At 46.2% G+C, this 17,238-nt stretch overlaps 1 protein-coding gene across 1 annotated transcript in view; it reads left to right on the top strand.

The window, feature by feature from the left end:
• Nucleotides 1–338: 338 nt before the first annotated feature.
• Nucleotides 339–17,238, top strand: part of PALLD (palladin, cytoskeletal associated protein) — a gene marked incomplete at its 5' end in the record, with an annotated part of 382,869 nt that continues 365,969 nt past the window's right edge. The window contains one exon of the mRNA XM_082624950.1: nt 339–1,243. Coding sequence (XP_082481076.1) covers nt 339–1,243 — 905 coding nt within the window. The remainder of the gene's footprint in view (nt 1,244–17,238) is intronic.

The raw sequence follows: 17,238 nt of genomic DNA, 5'->3' as shown, positions 1-17,238 counted from the left end.
ACCCACGGCAGGCGTGGCCCTCCCGAGTTATTTAATGATGCTTAGTGAGAGGATTAGTATTCTCTCACAGGGCAAATACCAAATTAAAATGATAAACACAAGTATGCTTGACGTTTCTTCCAATTTATAGGGGAAAATGACTTAAAAAGCATATTTGCTTGCCTGTTTCTCCCAACTTGTGGATGAGCAGTATTGTGATCTCTCTCTCACACACACACACACACACACACCCCAATCGCTCCTACTAACTGCAGTTGTGTCTCTTGTCCTTCAGAGCTGGTTTCCAGGCCCCTGCCTTCCTGTCCAAAGCACACAGAGTGCATGAGCGCCTCTCGACTATGTCCGACATGTCCTCCCGTGACTCCTTCTACGACTCCCTGTCGGACGTGGCGGAAGATGGCGAGAACGCAGACTTCTTGCCCGGGCTGTCGGCCTTCCTCAGCCAGGAGGAGATAAACAAGAGTCTGGACCTGGCCCGCAGAGCCATAGCCAACTCAGAGACGGAGGACTGCGACTCGGAAAGGGAGGACTCACAGATTTTCAGCCCCTCTCCTGGGAGCCTCTGGGGGTCGCCTCCCCCTCAGGAGGCCAGGCCGGGTGAGCACGTGTCCCCGGGGACGCCTGGCGCCCACAGGCCCGCACCTGGCCCGCCGCTGCCAGCAGAGCGAGCTGAGCGCATCTCCTCGCCTGCGTCCAGGAGGAAGCCCGGCGTCTCGCCCCTGCTGGCCCGGCCCAGCTACATCCGGAGTCTCCGCAGGGCAGGGCAACACGGTGCCAAAGCCCCCGGCGCCAGTGCCAAGCCCAGAGCCGCACACGGGGGCAGGGCCGGGCCCCAGAGCCCGCTGTGCGACAAGGCGGCCACCCTCATTGAGGAGCTGACGGCCATCTTCAGAGAAACGTCCAAGCCGAGAACCAGGAACCCCAACGGGGAGTCCTCATCCCCCGACAGCGGGTACCTGTCCCCTAAGAACCAGCTGTCAGCCCCGATGAGCGCCTCGGCCAGCCGGAGTCCCACCGGGGAGCAGCTGGAGGTAGAAGCCGGGGCCGAGCCCCTGGAGCCCGGGCATCACCCTGCGGCGGCCCGGGACGTGGTCCGGCCCAGCCGGAGCCCCTCTCCCCCGGCCGCCCGCCACCTGCTGGCCGCTCCCCGGTTCATCCAGAAGCTGCGGAGCCAAGAGGCGGCAGAAGGAAGTCGGGTGCAGCTCGAGTGCAGAGTCGCCGGGAACCCACCTCCTCGGGTCAGGTACGACTCCTTGGTTGTGGAGATGCTATGAGATGATGCGCGTGGACTTTTGGTTTTACTTTAATGCGAAAGAAGAGATTTCTGTTACCCAGCAAGGGCTGGCTCCCGGAAGCGCATAGAAGCCAATATTATGGCCCCGGCTTTTTTTTTTTTTTACTCTTTCAGGCTGCGCTGGGTCTTAGTTGCTGCATGCGGACTTCCCTGGTGGTCCAGTGGGTAAACCTCCGCGCTCCCAATGCAGGGGACCCAGTTGGATCCCTGGTGGGGGAACTACATCCCGCATGCCTAAACTAAGATGGGTGGCCCCGGCTTTTGTGAAAAGAAAAAGCTTCATTGTGAGGTCGACCAGCAAGGAGACAGGAGGCCCGGCTCAAATCCATCTCCCAACCCAGGGATCAGGGCGGAATTTAAGGGTTTAGGGAATTTCAGGCTTGGAAGCTGCCTTGCTAATCAGTCCAAGAAAGCTCCTCGTGCTGTCGGGGTCATCCTGGAGACGCCCGTTCCCGTCTTGCACATGCGCGGGGCTGTCTCTGTAAAATAACTTCAGGTTTGCGCAATGAAGGTACCTAAGGAGGCAAACGAGTTTAAGCTGGGCGATGTTTCACCTGCGTCTCCTTTGTGCGATCCTCGGTCTGCAGGGAAGTAGGGGCGAGGACCCGTCTAGCTGCTTTCGGCTAATGAGGGGCGTGGATCTTTATAGGAGGAATGAAATTGTTTTGCACTTACTTGTAAGCATTCCCGAGTCCCGCCTTGAACTCTGAAGTCTTGGGCAGTCATCCTGTGCGTGGGGGAGGGGACTTTTTTTTTTTTTTTTTTTTTTTTTTCCCGGTATGCGGGCCTCTCACTGTTGTGGCCTCTCCCATTGCGGAGCACAGGCTCCGGACGCGCAGGCTCAGCGGCCATGGCTCACGGGCCCAGCCGCTCCGCGGCATGTGGGATCTTCCCGGACTGGGGCACGAACCCGTGTCCCCTGCATCGGCAGGCGGACTCTCAACCACTGCGCCACCAGGGAAGCCCCCTGGGAGGGGACTTTTTACATATACAAGATGGACAGGGAGGACACATTTGATGAGTGAAGAGGGTTTAGTCCTGAGACACACAGAACTGCGACTTTGGGAATCCGTGAAAACATGTTAGTTTTAACATTTTAGTGATTGAATTTGGATTCACGTAGGCCTGGTCCAGACTCTTGGGCAGAAACAGGCTGCTGTCGAGATAACATTGTCTTCTCGTCACAGCCAGGTGGAGTCTTAGCTGTTCTGTTTCCTTCTGAAAAGTGATTTAAGGTTTCTGGGAGTAGGAGACCCAAGGCTTGACTCTTTTTAGCTTTACTGGAGGATATGTAACCAGAAGGACGTCATAGGAGCCGTTCCACACGGGCTTCACTGGTCCTCAGGCTGTTGGTTTGTCCAGGTTCAAGGGGGACCCAGTCCCTGGGCTTGTGCAATGCGGGGGGACGTCCGTGGGAAACAGTAACGGACTAGATGCTTTTTATGTATAGAAGGTACGACACCACTGAGAGACTGTACACATTTTATCAAATCTAATTCTGTTACCACATGAGACCTTAAGGGAGGTGTCCCAGAGAACGTCGCATCAGGGCTCAGTTGAAGCTTGCTTCTAGGGGCCACTCTGACCCTCAGCAGGGCAGCTGGTAAGACCTTATCCCAAGTCACGTTGGTTTCTTGGCCTATTTTGGTGACTGTCTCTTTCAAGGAATGATTCCTCGTTTCAGTCCTCCCCGTAGACTGAGGTCTCCAGGAAGCATGAAATTCCATCGTGTTCTGAGGGCCCCAGACACCTTTGAGTCACCTTGGCTATGAAAGCTCCTCTGTTGTCACTTTGAATTGAAAGACGTGACCCAAAACGAGGGATCATTTCTTTGAGGAAGGCCTTTGTTGCCTAGGAAGCATTCTCTGTCCTGCGTGGAGAAGCTTTGCCCCATTCTGTGCAGGGGCGTCACCAACACCAGCAAATATCTACAGTGTTCCCTGATTCTTGGCCTAACGGTGAAGTCTGTTTACCAATCACCCCCTGGTTCTGTCCCTCGGGTTTGCATCCCTTTTATCATCGGGGTGGCCCAGTTTTAGGATTGTTTCCGGTGCAGATCAGGCAATTTTGTAGTACCTTTTGGGTGGTCGTTTGCATTTATAGACCAACGATAAACTTGTGCAGCCCTCCCATCATGGGTACCTTGGTGTAGGTAAGTAATAGGTCCTTGCATCACATGCTCATGTATAAGCTCAGTATAAATCCAGCCTCTGTGGTTGTTTGGGCCTGATCACCGTCTAAGTCTCGGGAGTCAGCGTGAAATCCCCATGCATGTGCTATCTCGAGATCCATTGCCAGATCTGAGGCTTAAACAGGGACAGGTCCACACTTGGAATGAGTGCTGAAGCCTTAGGATCTGGGTTTTTGGTTCTGGCTGCCTGTTTTGCTGTCTGATCAGCCTAATTTCCGATCGTTATATAACGATCCGTCTTTGGGTGGCCCAGGCAATGTCCTATGGCTATTTATTCCAGCATCTATACATATAAATGTGTCTGTGTATATATATATAAAACAGCATCTAATAAGGCTGGTATCTCCTCTGCATGTTGCATTTCTTTCCTCCTGATGTCAGTAGACCAGTCTTTCCAGGTGGCTCCGTGTGCATGTAGGACAGAGAAGGCAAACTTGGAATCGGTATAGATAGTCACCTTTTCCTTAACTCCAAGGCTCAGGGGTCTGTGCAGGCTGTGAGCTCGGCCTTCTGGGCAGACGGACCTGGACGGGGGCTTCTGCTTCTAGGGCTTCCTGATGAGCTACAACTGTACCCCCGGCCTTTCCAAGCCCCACCTGGTCCGTGAAGCTGCTCGCGTCCGTGAATATTTCCATTTCCAGATTTTCTAAAGGCTGATCAGTCAGGTTGTATTCAATTATTTGTACACAATCGCGAGCAGGCTCCCCTGTCGTCCTGGGGAGCAGTGTGACTGGGTTTAGAGTGGACACCACCTGTAATGTGACATTTGGGGTGTCAAGTGGTGTGGCCTGGTATTTGCCCAGCCTCCCCGAAGGAAGCCTACATCCGCCGTTTCGTTCAAGTAAAGGTAGCACGCTGTGAGGGGCATGCACAGTGGCAGGCTGGCTCAGGGTACATTTTTCAGCCTCCTGTGAAAGGTCATAGGTTGCAGCCACAGCCCAGAGGCAAACTGGCCATACTTGACGTACACGCCCGATTGTTGGACTCAAGAAAAGTAAACTACTGGCCTTCTGGAGGTACCTAAACATTGAGTTAGCGTTCCAAGACTCACGCCCTGTCTTTCAGACACAAAATGCCTGGGCGACCAAGTGCTGGGCTGTGAAAAGCTTCTCCTTGATGGTGTGGAATTCATTATGGCATCTTGGAGTCCAGCTTAATGGCATATTGTCATTTCCTTTAAGAGCCTCATATTGTCTCAGAGTTCAAAGTTAGGAATCCAAATACGACAAAACCCAGCAATTCCTAAGAATCCTCAAGAATGCCTTCTGGTAGTGGCTACAGTCACCATAACTAATGCTTCTGTTCCATCTGGCAGTAAGTTTCTTTGTCCTTTGGATACCTCAAGTCCTAAATATTTTAGAGTTGGTTGAGAAATTTGTGCTTTTCCCTTGCAGTATTTTGGTCTTAACGCTTCCTTAGTTCTACGAGCAGTTAGTATACCATCCACATATTGGAGTGAGACTCCCTCATTTAATTGGAGATCCCTTCAATCCATGGCTAAGGCTTCCCCGAAGATGGTGGGGTCCTGCTTCAATCCTTGTGGGAGTCCCATCCAGCAGGATCGTTGTTTTAGGTCAGACTCTGGGCCGTCCCATTCAAAGGCAAACCCCTGGGTCTCAGGACTTAGGGGTGTGCAGTAAAACGCATCTTTTAACTCCAGAACTGTAAACCAGCAAAAGTCTCCAGATAAAGTTGTGAGTAAAGTATAAAGATTTGGCATTACCAGATGTATATCGTCTACAGTTTGGTTAACAGCCCTCAAATCCTGTATAAAAGTCATCGCTGGTCCCGGGTTTTTGCACCGACAGGATGGGAGTGTTATATGAGCATTGACAAGGTCAGAATAATAGGCATTTAAGAAAGGTGGTCGTCAGAGGCTTTATACCTTCTTTCAAATGCCTCTTTAAATGCCTGTTGCTTCACATTTGGAGCCTTGGCCTCTGGACGGAGTTTTACTACTACTACGTAAGCCGTCTTGTCTCTTCCTGGCCTCCCATCAGCCCAAACATGCACTCTTACCTTTTGCAGAATTTCTTCAGGGGCTTCTGGGGGAGGCTTGGTCTCCTGATCGTAATGGGGCAGCTGGTGGGGCAGAGGCTTGATGTAGGAGTGCATTTAATTTTCCCAAAAAGGGAACAGGGCATTTGAGCAGTTACAACTGGGTGTTCCAGATCCATATCAGTATAGCATCTGTAAGCCTCAAAAACCCCCTCAAGGAAGGTGGATGGGTTCTGCTGGGGTCCTTGCTGTACTTCCTGGATCTTATTCAAGCTCTGTTGTTTGGGGGCTCCTGTTGAAGTCTGGTTATTAAACATTCCTTATGATGATTCAGGCTTGCTCAGTTCCCTTGGGTCTTTCGGGTCCCATCATCCTGGTTCAGCTCCAGGTGTGGCCTGTGCCGCCCGAGTCCTGACTGGATGATTTGGTTGTGATTCAGGGAAATTTCAGCTTCCTGGCAGCCTTCTCTAATACCTTCCTGTGCTCTTCCACAGCAGGGTATTCAGGAGGGCCTGTATGTCAGCCCAGTTAGGGTGATGAGTAGCAAAACGGATGTAAAGAGATTCTCCATTTTCTGAGGCTCATCTCAATAAGACGGCTTATTATTTCTCCAGTTGTATAAATCCAAGGCTGATACAGGGGAATCCCCTGGGTTGGCCTTGGTCATCTAAGCCTGCTGGGACCTGTCTTAACGGAAATGCCCTGCCTGAGGTAGAGTGTTCCCTGGGCCAAACTGAATACCCCGGTGGGTATGGGGAGGAAAGAGTGTTCCTTTGTGACCATCTGGTGTGGGCAGTACAGAGCTGGACCGGCAGCCCTCGGAGGGCTGGCAGGACCCTTTGCACTGACTGCAGGCAGACCTCCTTCGTAAGACAGGGAAACCACAAGAGGGGCTGATGGAGGGACTGGATGTAGTAGGTCAAGATCATGGTTAGGCTTTGACTCAATTGAAACAGGCTTTTTCTGAGGTTCTTCTCTCTGAACCACAATTTTACACCTCTTCTGCAGATTCTTATTCCGATATAAAGACATAAATGACTGTGCAATGGGATTTCATCCCAGTTTTCCTCTCTCTAACAAAACAAATCGAATTATAAGATAGTATCATAGTTCAAAGACCCATTCTCTGGCCATTTCCCCCTGATTCCAGCTGATACTGGGGCCAGGCAGTGTTACAGAGAAAATCATTTTCTTCTTTTCCATCGGCTCATAGCTAAACATTGACCAGTTTTGAAGAATACATCTCAAAGGACTACAGTCAGGTATACTATTAATGTTCCTCATTTGAAAGGTCATCCTCTCAGGATGACCAGAGCAAAATGACACCAAGGAGGTGTTCTGGGTGGAAATGCCTTTAACCCAGGCATGGGGTATGAGGCAGGGTTTCCAGTCAGGGAGCAATGTCTTCTGTCTCCTGAGTCGGGGACCTCGTTAAATCAGGTTTAATAAAGTTTGGCTACAGTCATCCAAGGGCCTCCCCCTATTGGCCAATCCTAACAAATTCAACAGACTTAGACCAACCTGGACAGACAAAGAAATCCAAGACTCTGGGACTTTAACCCAGGGTTCAGGACTCTAACTTGAACTACTTTTTCAAAATTTTATTGGAGGAAAGTTGATTTACAATGTTGTGTTAGTTTCAGGTGTTCAGCAAAGTGATTCAGTTACACATATACATGTATTCATTCTTTATCAGATACTTTTCCCATATAGGTTAGTACAGAATACTGAGTAGAGCTCCCTGTGCTGTGCAGTAGGTCCCTGTTGGTCATCTATTCTATATATAGTAGCGTGTATATGTCAATCCCAATCTCCTAATTTATCCCTCCCTCACCCACATTTCCCCTTTGGTAACCCTAAGTTTGTTTTTGAAATCGGTGAGTTTATTTCTGTTTTGTAAATAAGTTCATTTGTATCATTTTAAAAAATTAGATTCCACATATGAGTGATATATGATATTTGTCTTTCTCTGTCTGAGTTACTTCACTTAGTATAATAATTTCTAGGTCTATCCATGTTGCTGGAAATGGTATAATAATCTTAGTATAATATAGTATAATAATCTCTAGGTCTTAGTATAATAAGACTTATAATAATAATAATAATTAGTATAATAATTATACTTACTATAATCTCTAGGTCTATCCATGTTGCTGAAAATGGGTGTTGCTGCATTATTTTGTTCTTTTTATGGTTGAGTAATATATACAATTCCATTGTATATATGTACCATGTCTTCTTTATCCATTCCTCTGTCGATGGACATTTAGGTTGCTTCCTTGTCTTGGCTATTGTAAATAGTGCTGCTGTGAACATTGAGGTGCAAGTATCTTTTCAAATTATAGTTTTGTCTGGATATGTGCCCAGGAGTGGGATTGCTGGGTCATATGGTAGTTCTATTTTCAGTTTTTTAAGGAACCTTCATACTGTTCTCCATAGTGACTGTATCAATTTACATTCCCACCAACAGTGCAAGAGGGTTTCCTTTTCTCCGCACCCACTCCAGCATTTATTGTTTGTAGACTTTTTGATGATGGCCATTCTGACTGGTGTGAGGTGATACCTCATTGTAGTTTTGATTTGCATTTCTCTGATAATTAATGATGTTGAGCATCTTTTCATGTGCTTTTTGGCCATCTGTATGTCTTCTTTGGAGAAATGTCTATTTAGATCTTCTGCCCATCTTTTAACTGGGTTGTTTTTTTGACATAGAGCTCCATGAGCTGTTTGTATATTTTGGAGATTAATTCCTTGGTGTTTGCTTCATTTGGAAATATTTTCTCCCATTCTGTGGGTTGTCTTTTTGTTTTGTTTATGGTTTCCTTTGCTGTGCAAAAGCTTTTAAGTTTAATTAAGTCCCATTTGTTTATTTTTGTTTTTATTTTCATTACTCTAGGAGGTGGATCAAAAAAGATACTGCTGCGATTTATGTCTACCCTGAACTTTTGAGGACCTTTCATATTTCCCCCCAGGGTGGGACTCTAACCCATGATCCTGATGAGGTTTTTAGACAATTTAGGCACAGGCATGTTTTAACAAGGTTACTCACCCAAAAGACATCTGATCCAGGAGCACTTTCTTTTGTCAAAGGTGAAAATAGCCTGAGGAGCCTGGAGTCCCATGGTGGGAAAGCAAGAACCTGAAACCCCACCCTCTGGACACGGGCAGTCTAGGTGGCCACTCAGGTTCAGTGGTGAAGGCCCACACACCCCGGGGGCTTCAGAGCCACGGACAGTTGGTCACAAGACATGGGTCCCTTCGTGGTCACCGAAAATTGTTACCGAGCAAGGGCTGGCTGCTGGACACACATAAGAGCCAATACAATGGCCCCAGCATTTGAGGAAAAAAAGTGCATTATTGTGAGGTCCACCAGCAAGGAGACAGGAGGCACGGCTCAAATCTGTCTCCCTGGTCCAGGAATCAGGGCATAATTTAAGGGGTTCAGGGAATTTCAAACTTGAAGCTGACTTGCTAATCAGTTGGTGTCAGCTCCTTGTGCTGGGAGCCTGGTTTTCCTCATTGAAGGATGCCTTGATTCATAAAGGGCTCTGATGGCAACATTTCTATTCTTTGAGTTCCGCAGACTGAAGACTCTTGGCTCCAGGTCATCCTGGAGACATGGGTTCCACTCTTACATATGAGCAGTGCTGTCTCTGTAAAGTAACTCAAGGTTTGATCAGTCCACAGCCTATTTAAGGAGGCAAACGAATTCAAGCCCATCAGTGTTTTACGTGCTGTTTCATTTCCTGTAGAGTTAGCCCTCTGGAGCCTGAGGTCGTATTTTCAAGTACTTGCAAGGCAAAGGCAGCCTGGAATGGCAAGTAGTAGCTGTGCTGGTTGTCCCCGGTGGGTTGGGTCTGTCGTCACGAACCAGTGCTGTTGGCTAAGGGGGGAACTTAGGATGCCCAACTGATATATTCAAGTGCTGTGCGTAATTTAAATATGAGCTGCTGGAGATTGTTGAAAGTGTGCTGGAAGCCAGAAGTTGTTTGGCAGATGAAAAGCACAGGTATGTGCGGCCAATCACAAGGGCAGCCCCGGATGTGTCTGGTCTGAGGCATGGGCTCCCCTGGCAGATGCTCCTATGCTGAGCGCACCACACCTTCAATGTGGCAGAACTTTCCCACAAGACAGAGATAGATACCAGGCTGGGCGTGGACAGGCCTGTTGTCCATGCTCAGGCTCCGGCCACGAGAGGGTGGACAGCAGACAAACAGCAGGCGGGGAGTGTGCCGTCAGTAGCCACTGTAATTTCTCTACATTCTTCCTCCGTAAATGCAGCATTTGTACCTTCTGTGCAAAGAGCTTAAGAGGAGCGACCCTGGGGTCAGATTCCAGGGTTTCCCATCACAGCTTCACCTTTCACCAAATGCACCCGTCGATAAGTTATTTTGTGACTCAGTTTATGCACCTGTGAAATGGGAATTAAAATACCCACCGCTCCCATTGTTTTATGACTAAATAAAATAATATGTGAAAAAAATAAAACAGTGCCTTGCACCTAGTAACTGCCACTTTGCTGTTACCTATTATTGTTAGTATTTCTCATTTCTTAATTTCATACGCCAAAATGAAAATAACAGTTCAAGTCAGGATTATACTACAGAAAATAAGCCATTAAAGCATTTATCTGGAAGGTTTTGCTTTTATTAATGAAGAGTGTTTTGCCTAAATTATGTAAATATGAAAAAGTAAATTCAAAATTAAGAAATTTGGCGCAAAGGTAAGGAAGACATCATTGACTACGAATTGCAAGGCTGGTAATTTCTTATTAATGTAGCATCTCCCAAATCACAAACTTTACCACTCACTGTACATCCACTGACACACACTTTGCTGGAGCTGGTTCCTTGGGCTGACAGACCACTACACACAGACATGAAGTAAATTAGCATTACTGGCTGGAAAGTGGTGGAATTAGGGGCAGGAAATTTTTTTCAAACCAGTTTGTTCAACTAATCCACCTTGAGTCCGTTTTTACAGTAAGTCTGCTATATTTCTTTTAGAAACTGACAGCAGAGGGCAGTAAGAAACTTCCTAATGCATTCATTTAATTAACTATGGCATCCTAAATTCTGCATTTATGTATATTTTGCATAAAGATTTTTTCTTATCGTTTCGCCTGTGATAGAAGTGAAATTGAGTATTTCTTCTGGATTCTGTTTAGATTTTTTTTTTAACCCACTAACCTTGGGAACAAGTAATTCTTCGTTCGAAATACATTCACGTGTCACTCAAAAGAGTTCCACAGGTTTTCAAACTACATACGGCCCCGCTTAGGTTTACTCCCAAAATAGGCCTGTTCCAAATGTATTCTGTGCACACCACACCCTTTCAGAAACCACAAAAGCTAACCCATTTACCATCAAAGGATTAATCCAGGTGAGCAGATCCTAACTCCTGTGTTAAGGTTCACTTAACCATTTCGTACCTTAGGGGCCCTCAAGTTCATGCTTCTGCCTCTTTTCTTCTTACAGCGGGAGGGGAGGACTAACTTAGTTAGTAGCTACAGGATTATTAACTAGTTTCTCTTGTCATCTCCCAGTCTACCAAGGTCCATGAGCAATGTTCCTTAGTCATTACAAATTGTGCTCTTCTAGAGAAATTAAGCTTCTGATGAGACTGTGCCGTTGTTTAAAGTTAGCTTGTCGTTTTTGTATCCTTTGAGGGTTTTTTTAGGGGGAAATGTATAAATGTACATTCAATTTTTCTTAATATCTGCTCCAAAGATCTTGGTCCCTCTGCCATGCGTTGGTAAATGTACCAAATGCCTAAGAACTTTGAGCTTCCTTTCCACGTGAGACCTAGGAGAGGCTAAAGAGGAAACCTTTAAAGGGAATTTTGTATACGGAAGAAAACCTTTTGTAAAGAGTTGCCTGCACTGGGGCATTTTAGAACCTCGCTCCCACCGAGTCGGTCTGGGAGGCTCAGGACCCGAGACTGGGAAGTCCTGGTGATCGATGGGCCACCTCCCAGGGCCCCGGGAGCAGGTGACAGGACTCGTGGAGAGCAGGGGTGCGGGGGGACCTGGGACCAGCAACGGACAGAGGCCGGAAGACCCGAGGTGCTGGCAGGGGGCAGCGGGTCCAGAGGTGAGGAGGTGGCAGACCAGGCATAGGTAGAGGCATGTGCCCCAGGAAAGCGGGATGGCGGGTACCAGGGTCCAGATACAGGGATGGGGCACAGGGAGCAGATCTGCCATTCAAGACTCCAGTCATGGAGACAGACTCAGACGGGGCTGAGTGAGGGACACGTCCCTGACCAACTCGCACGGGGTCCAGAGGGGGGCGAATGGCCAGACTGACGTGTGGGCCACGAAGTTGCGGGCCTGGAGCTTCTTACGTTTGGCCCCAGTAGCAGCCATCTGGACCGGGGCAGGAGGCGGACGAAGTAGCCCAGCTGAAGCGGGACTGATGGGAACACGGTTCAAGGCATTTCCACTTTATATCCAGTCACTTCACCCCCCCGCCCAAGTGTAACTGGCACAAATACCAGTTATAACCACAACCAGGACTGAAAAAATCCCGTTTTCCTTCTTCACTTTTGCATGATTCCACCAAAACTCCAGCAAAGCAGAGACAAGCTGATGGAACTAAAGCTTCTGTTCAATCATTAAAGTTACATACAATTTGCAACACAACTTACATGCAAATTATTTGTTAACAATTTGAATTATTGCATAAAACCAGATCACATCAGATGTTCCCTGTTTCTCTTGCACGGCTTGGCAACAGGACAAAGATGTGTTCCCTCACCTCCCTCACCTCCCCTCTCTCCACTCTCAACTTTTGGGAGTTGGTGAAAAATTCATGAAGAATTCTAATACAGAAGTACCTCTGGTATGATAAAAATGAGGCCTCACATCTTCACTTTATACCTTAAAAATATTTTATCATGGCAACCATAGATTTTAAACCATTTAAATATAAGGAAACTAAGAAAACTAGGAAATTATTCGCCTAGGAACAGAAAAAGAATTCATTGGTCCTAGAGCCGGGAACAGAATGCAGGTCCTCAATTCAGGACCACACCCTGTGATGGCTCCTGAGATGACAGGGCAGGCTCCAGAAATGCAGGCTAGTGGAAACAACACCTTGAAAGTTTTCTGCTTTGGACTTCAGACTCCAAATTATCTTTAAAAAAAATGGAATTTCTACAGTATTTTTCGATATTTAAAAAACATAGCAGTTCCACAGTATTTCTCTATATGTAAGAAACATAACGGTTCCTGGTTATTCTTTTTTTGCATTCACTACTGCTAAATAAGTCAGTCAACATAAACCAAAAAATGCTTAAAGATGGGGGACACCGATATTCTCTATCAAAGAGCTACAAACAAAGCAGGTTACTTCCAGTTGACAAGCAGTAGTGCAAACCGTCCTCACATTCAAATTATATTGTAAGGTAAGTGTGTGCAAGCTCGTAAGAAAAAAAACACTTCTATTTATTTATTTTTTTACACTAGTTTTAGATGTTAGTTTTACACTAACATCTTATTGGAGTATAATTGCTTTACAATGGTGTGTCAGTTGCTGCTGTATAGTAAAGTGAATCAGCTACACGTATACATATGTCCCCATATCTCCTCCCTCTTGCGTCTCCCTCCCACCCTCCCTATCCCACCCCTCTAGGGGGTCACAAAGCACCGAGCTGATCTCCCTGTGCTATGCGGCTGCTTCCCACTAGCTGTCTATTTTACGTTTGGTAGTGTGTATATGTCCATGCCACTCTCTCAGTTTGTCACAGCTTACCCTTCCCCCTCCCCGTGTCCTCAAGTCCATTCTCTACATCTGCGTCTTTATTCCTGTCCTGCCTCCAGGTTCTTCAGAGCCTTTTTTTTCTTAGATTCCATATATATGTGTTAGCATACATTATTTGTTTTTCTCTTTCTGACTTATTTCACTCCATATGACAGACTCTAGGTCCATCCACCTCACTACAAATAACTCAATTTCGTTTCTTTTTATGGGTGAGTAATATTCCGTTGTGTATATGTGCCACATCTTCTTTATCCATTCATTTGTTGATGGACACGTAGGTTGCTTCCATATCCTGGCTCTTATAAATAGAGCTGCAATGAACATTGTGGTACATAACTCTTTTTGAATTATGGTTTTCTCAGGGTATATGCCCAGTAGTGGGATTGCTGGGTCGTATGGTAGTTCTATTTTTAGTTTTTTAAGGAACCTCTATACTGTTCTCCATGGTGGCTGTATCAATTTACATTGCCACCAACAGTGTAGGAGGGTTCCCTTTCCTCCACATCCTCTCCAGCATTTACTGTTTGTAGACTTTTTGATGATGGCCATTCTGACAGGTGTGAGGTGATCCCTAATTGTAGTTTTGATTTGCATTTCTCTAATGAGTACTGATGTTGAGCATCCTTTCATGTGTTTGTTGGCAATCTGTATATCTTCTTTGGAGAAATGTCTGTTTAGGTCTTCTGCCCATTTTTGGATTGGGTTGTTAGTTTTTTTGATATTGAGCTGCATGAGCTTCCTTTATATTTTGGAGATTAATCCTTTGTCACTTGCTTCCTTTGCAAATATTTTCTCCCATTCTGAGGGTTGTCTTTTCGTCTTGTTTATGGTTTCCTTTGCTGTGCAAAAGCTTTTGAGTTTCATTACATCCCATTTGTTTATTTTTGTTTTTATTTCCATTTCTCTAGGAGGTGGGTCAAAAAGGATCTTGCTGTGATTTATGTCATAGAGTGTTCTGCCTATGTTTTCCTCTAAGAGTTTGATAGTGTCTGGCCTTACATTTAGGTCTTTAATCCATTTTGTGTTTATTTTTGTGTATGGTGTTAGGGAGTGTTCTAATTTCAGTCTTTTATATGTAGCTGTCCAGTTTTCCCAGCACCACTTATTGAAGAGGCTGTCTTTTCTCCATTGTATATTCTTGCCTCCTTTATCAAAGATAAGGTGACCATATGTGCGTGGGTTTATCTCTGGGCTTTCTATCCTGTTCCATTGATCTGTATTTCTGTTTTTGTGCCAGTACCATACTGTCTTGATTACTGTGGCTTTGTAGTATAGTCTGAAGTCAGGGAGCCTGATTCCTCCAGCTCCATTTTTCGTTCTCAAGATTGCTTTGGCTATTCGGGGTCTTTTGTGTTTCCATACAAATTGTGAAATTTTTTGTTCTAGTTCTGTGAAAAATGCCAGTGGTAGTTTGATAGGGATTGCATTGAATCTGTAGACTGCTTTGGGTAGTAGAGTCATTTTCACAATGTTGATTCTTCCAGTCCAAGAACATGGTATATCTGTTTGTATCATCTTTAATTTCTTTCATCAGTGTCTTATAGTTTTTTTCATACAGGTCTTTTGCCTCCTTACATAGGTTTATTCCTAGATATTTTATTCTTTTTTTTTTTTTTATAAATTTATTTATTTATTTTTGGCTGTGTTGGGTCTTCGTTTCTGTGCGAAGGCTTTCTCCAGTTGCCGCGAGCGGCGGCCACTCTTCATCGCGGTGCGTGGGCCTCTCACTGTCATGGCCTCTCCTGTTGCGGAGCACAGGCTCCAGACACGCAGGCTCAGTAGTTGTGGCGCACGGGCTTAGTTGCTCCACGACATGTGGGATCTTCCCAGACCAGGGCTCAAACCCGTGTCCCCTGCATTGGCAGGCAGATTCTTAACCACTGCGCCACCAGGGAAGCCCGATATTTTATTCTTTTTGTTGCAATGGTAAATGGGAGTGTTTCCTTAATTTCTCTTCAGATTTTTCAGCATTAGTGTATGGGAATGCAAGAGATTTCTGTGCATTAATTTTGTATCCTGCTACTTTACCAAATTCATTGATTAGCTCTAGTAATTTTCTGGTATCATCTTAGGATTCTCTATGTATAGTATCATGTCATCTGCAAACAGTGACAGCTTCACTTCTTCTTTTCTGATTTGGATTCCTTTTATTTCTTTTTCTTCCCCGATTGCTGTGGCTAAAACTTCCAAAACTATGTTGAATAATAGTGGTGAGGGTGGACAACCTTGTCTTGTTCCTGACCTTAGTGGAAATGGTTTCACTTTTTCACCATTGGGAATGATGTTGGCTGTGGAAAAACCACTTTTAAACACCCACTTACTGCAGTAAAAGTGGAGTCCACCAATGGTCCGGGTATCTTTAATCTTCTAGTACAATGACTCATACCTACACATAATCATAAGATGGCTATTAGGTCATCATTATTAGCCTAATAAAATTTCAATTAATACACGTAATTGAAAGTAATTAAATTTCTTCTTTTTATAATCAAACCCCAGCACCTGCAAGGCCTCCAATTAGTTTATATTAGTGAAGCTTTGATCACCATCAAAAGCCAAAACAAGAGGATTAGCCCTATCAGACCTGTGCAATGCTGTCGGTAGAAATTTCCATCTCCTCAAAAGAAAACAGACATCGAAGCAAGCCACCGACCCGCTTTTCTCACTCAGGGAATCAGGGTGTGGTGTGTCCCATTTTGTAGCCGCATCGGTTCATGAAAGCGTGGCCAGTAGGTAGTGAAGCTTCCGCACTTGTAAAATCACGATCCACATGGCTTAGCCCAGCAGGGCTGTTTTTCTTGAAGAGGGTTGTCAACACCGACAGCAGACAGTAGCCTCAGAGGAGCAGTATGACAACACAGGTGTCGCTGCAGCATCACATGTGAGTAGGTACAAACAACGTGGGGACAGTGCCGGGATACACAGGAAATTAAAGACATGCATTCTCTGAACTTTGTGTGATACCCCGTTGTCTACTTGGGTCTCTGCTTGGGTACCTAACAGGTGCATCTAGTGTAATGTATCCAAAAGTGAGTCCATGAGTCTCCTGTCCTCCGAAACCCTGTCTTCCTAACTCTTCTCCAGGCCAACAAATGACAGCCCTCCTGCCAGCCGTTCATGAACAAAACCTCGACCCCTGTTGCCCTCAACCTGACCGCCTCACGCCTCCTCCGTGAGTGCGGCTCTGGTCCCCGCCGCCAGCATCTTCCCCTGGGTGTCTGCACCACCTGCCTTAATCCATGCCCTGTTTCCACGCCGGCCCATCACAGTCTACACCACACCCGGCACGGTTCTTTTCCATGAAATTGTGATCACAGCCCAGTGCAAAGCTGTCCGGGGCCTGCTGGTTGCTCTCAGAGAGAAACCTGCAGTCCTGTAAACAGTGAGAAGGGCCTGTCTCTCTGATGCCGCCCCTGATTCGCAGCCCTGCCACTGCAGCCACAGCCGTGTCCTTGCTGGACCCTGCGTGCCCAAGGTCTCCATGCCTGCTGTTCCCTCCCCCTGGGCTGCTCTTCCCCAGATCCACGCAGTCCTGGACCCTCCATCTCTCTCCTTGGATGTCCCCGTCAGAGCCAGGCTTCCGTGACTGCCCTGTGGAAAAGAACAGGGCCTGCCCACGCCACTCTCTTGTTTTGTTTTAATTGAGGTAGAGTTGATTTACAATGTTGTGTCACTTTCAGGTGTACAGTAAAGTGATTCAGTTATACATACACATGTATCTATTCTTTTACAGATTCTTTTCCATTATAGGTTACTAGAAGATACTGAGTGTAGTTCTCTGTGTTATACAGTAAACACTTGTTGTTTATCTGTTTTATACAAAGTAGTGTGTATATGTCAATCCCAAATTCCTAATTTAACCCTCCCCCCGTTTCCCCTTTGGGAACCATAAGTTTGTTTCCTATGTCTGTGAGTTTATTTCTGTTTTGTAAATAAGGTCATTTATGTCATTTTTTAGGCTCCATTCTTGTTTTCCCCTAGAACTTACTGACACA

Source organism: Mesoplodon mirus, assembly GCF_964341445.2.
Source record: "Mesoplodon mirus genome assembly, chromosome: 1".
Classification (NCBI taxonomy): Eukaryota; Metazoa; Chordata; class Mammalia; order Artiodactyla; family Ziphiidae; genus Mesoplodon; species Mesoplodon mirus.
The sequence above is the reverse complement of the archived record's forward strand: the minus strand, read 5'-3'. Positions and strand labels throughout refer to the sequence as shown.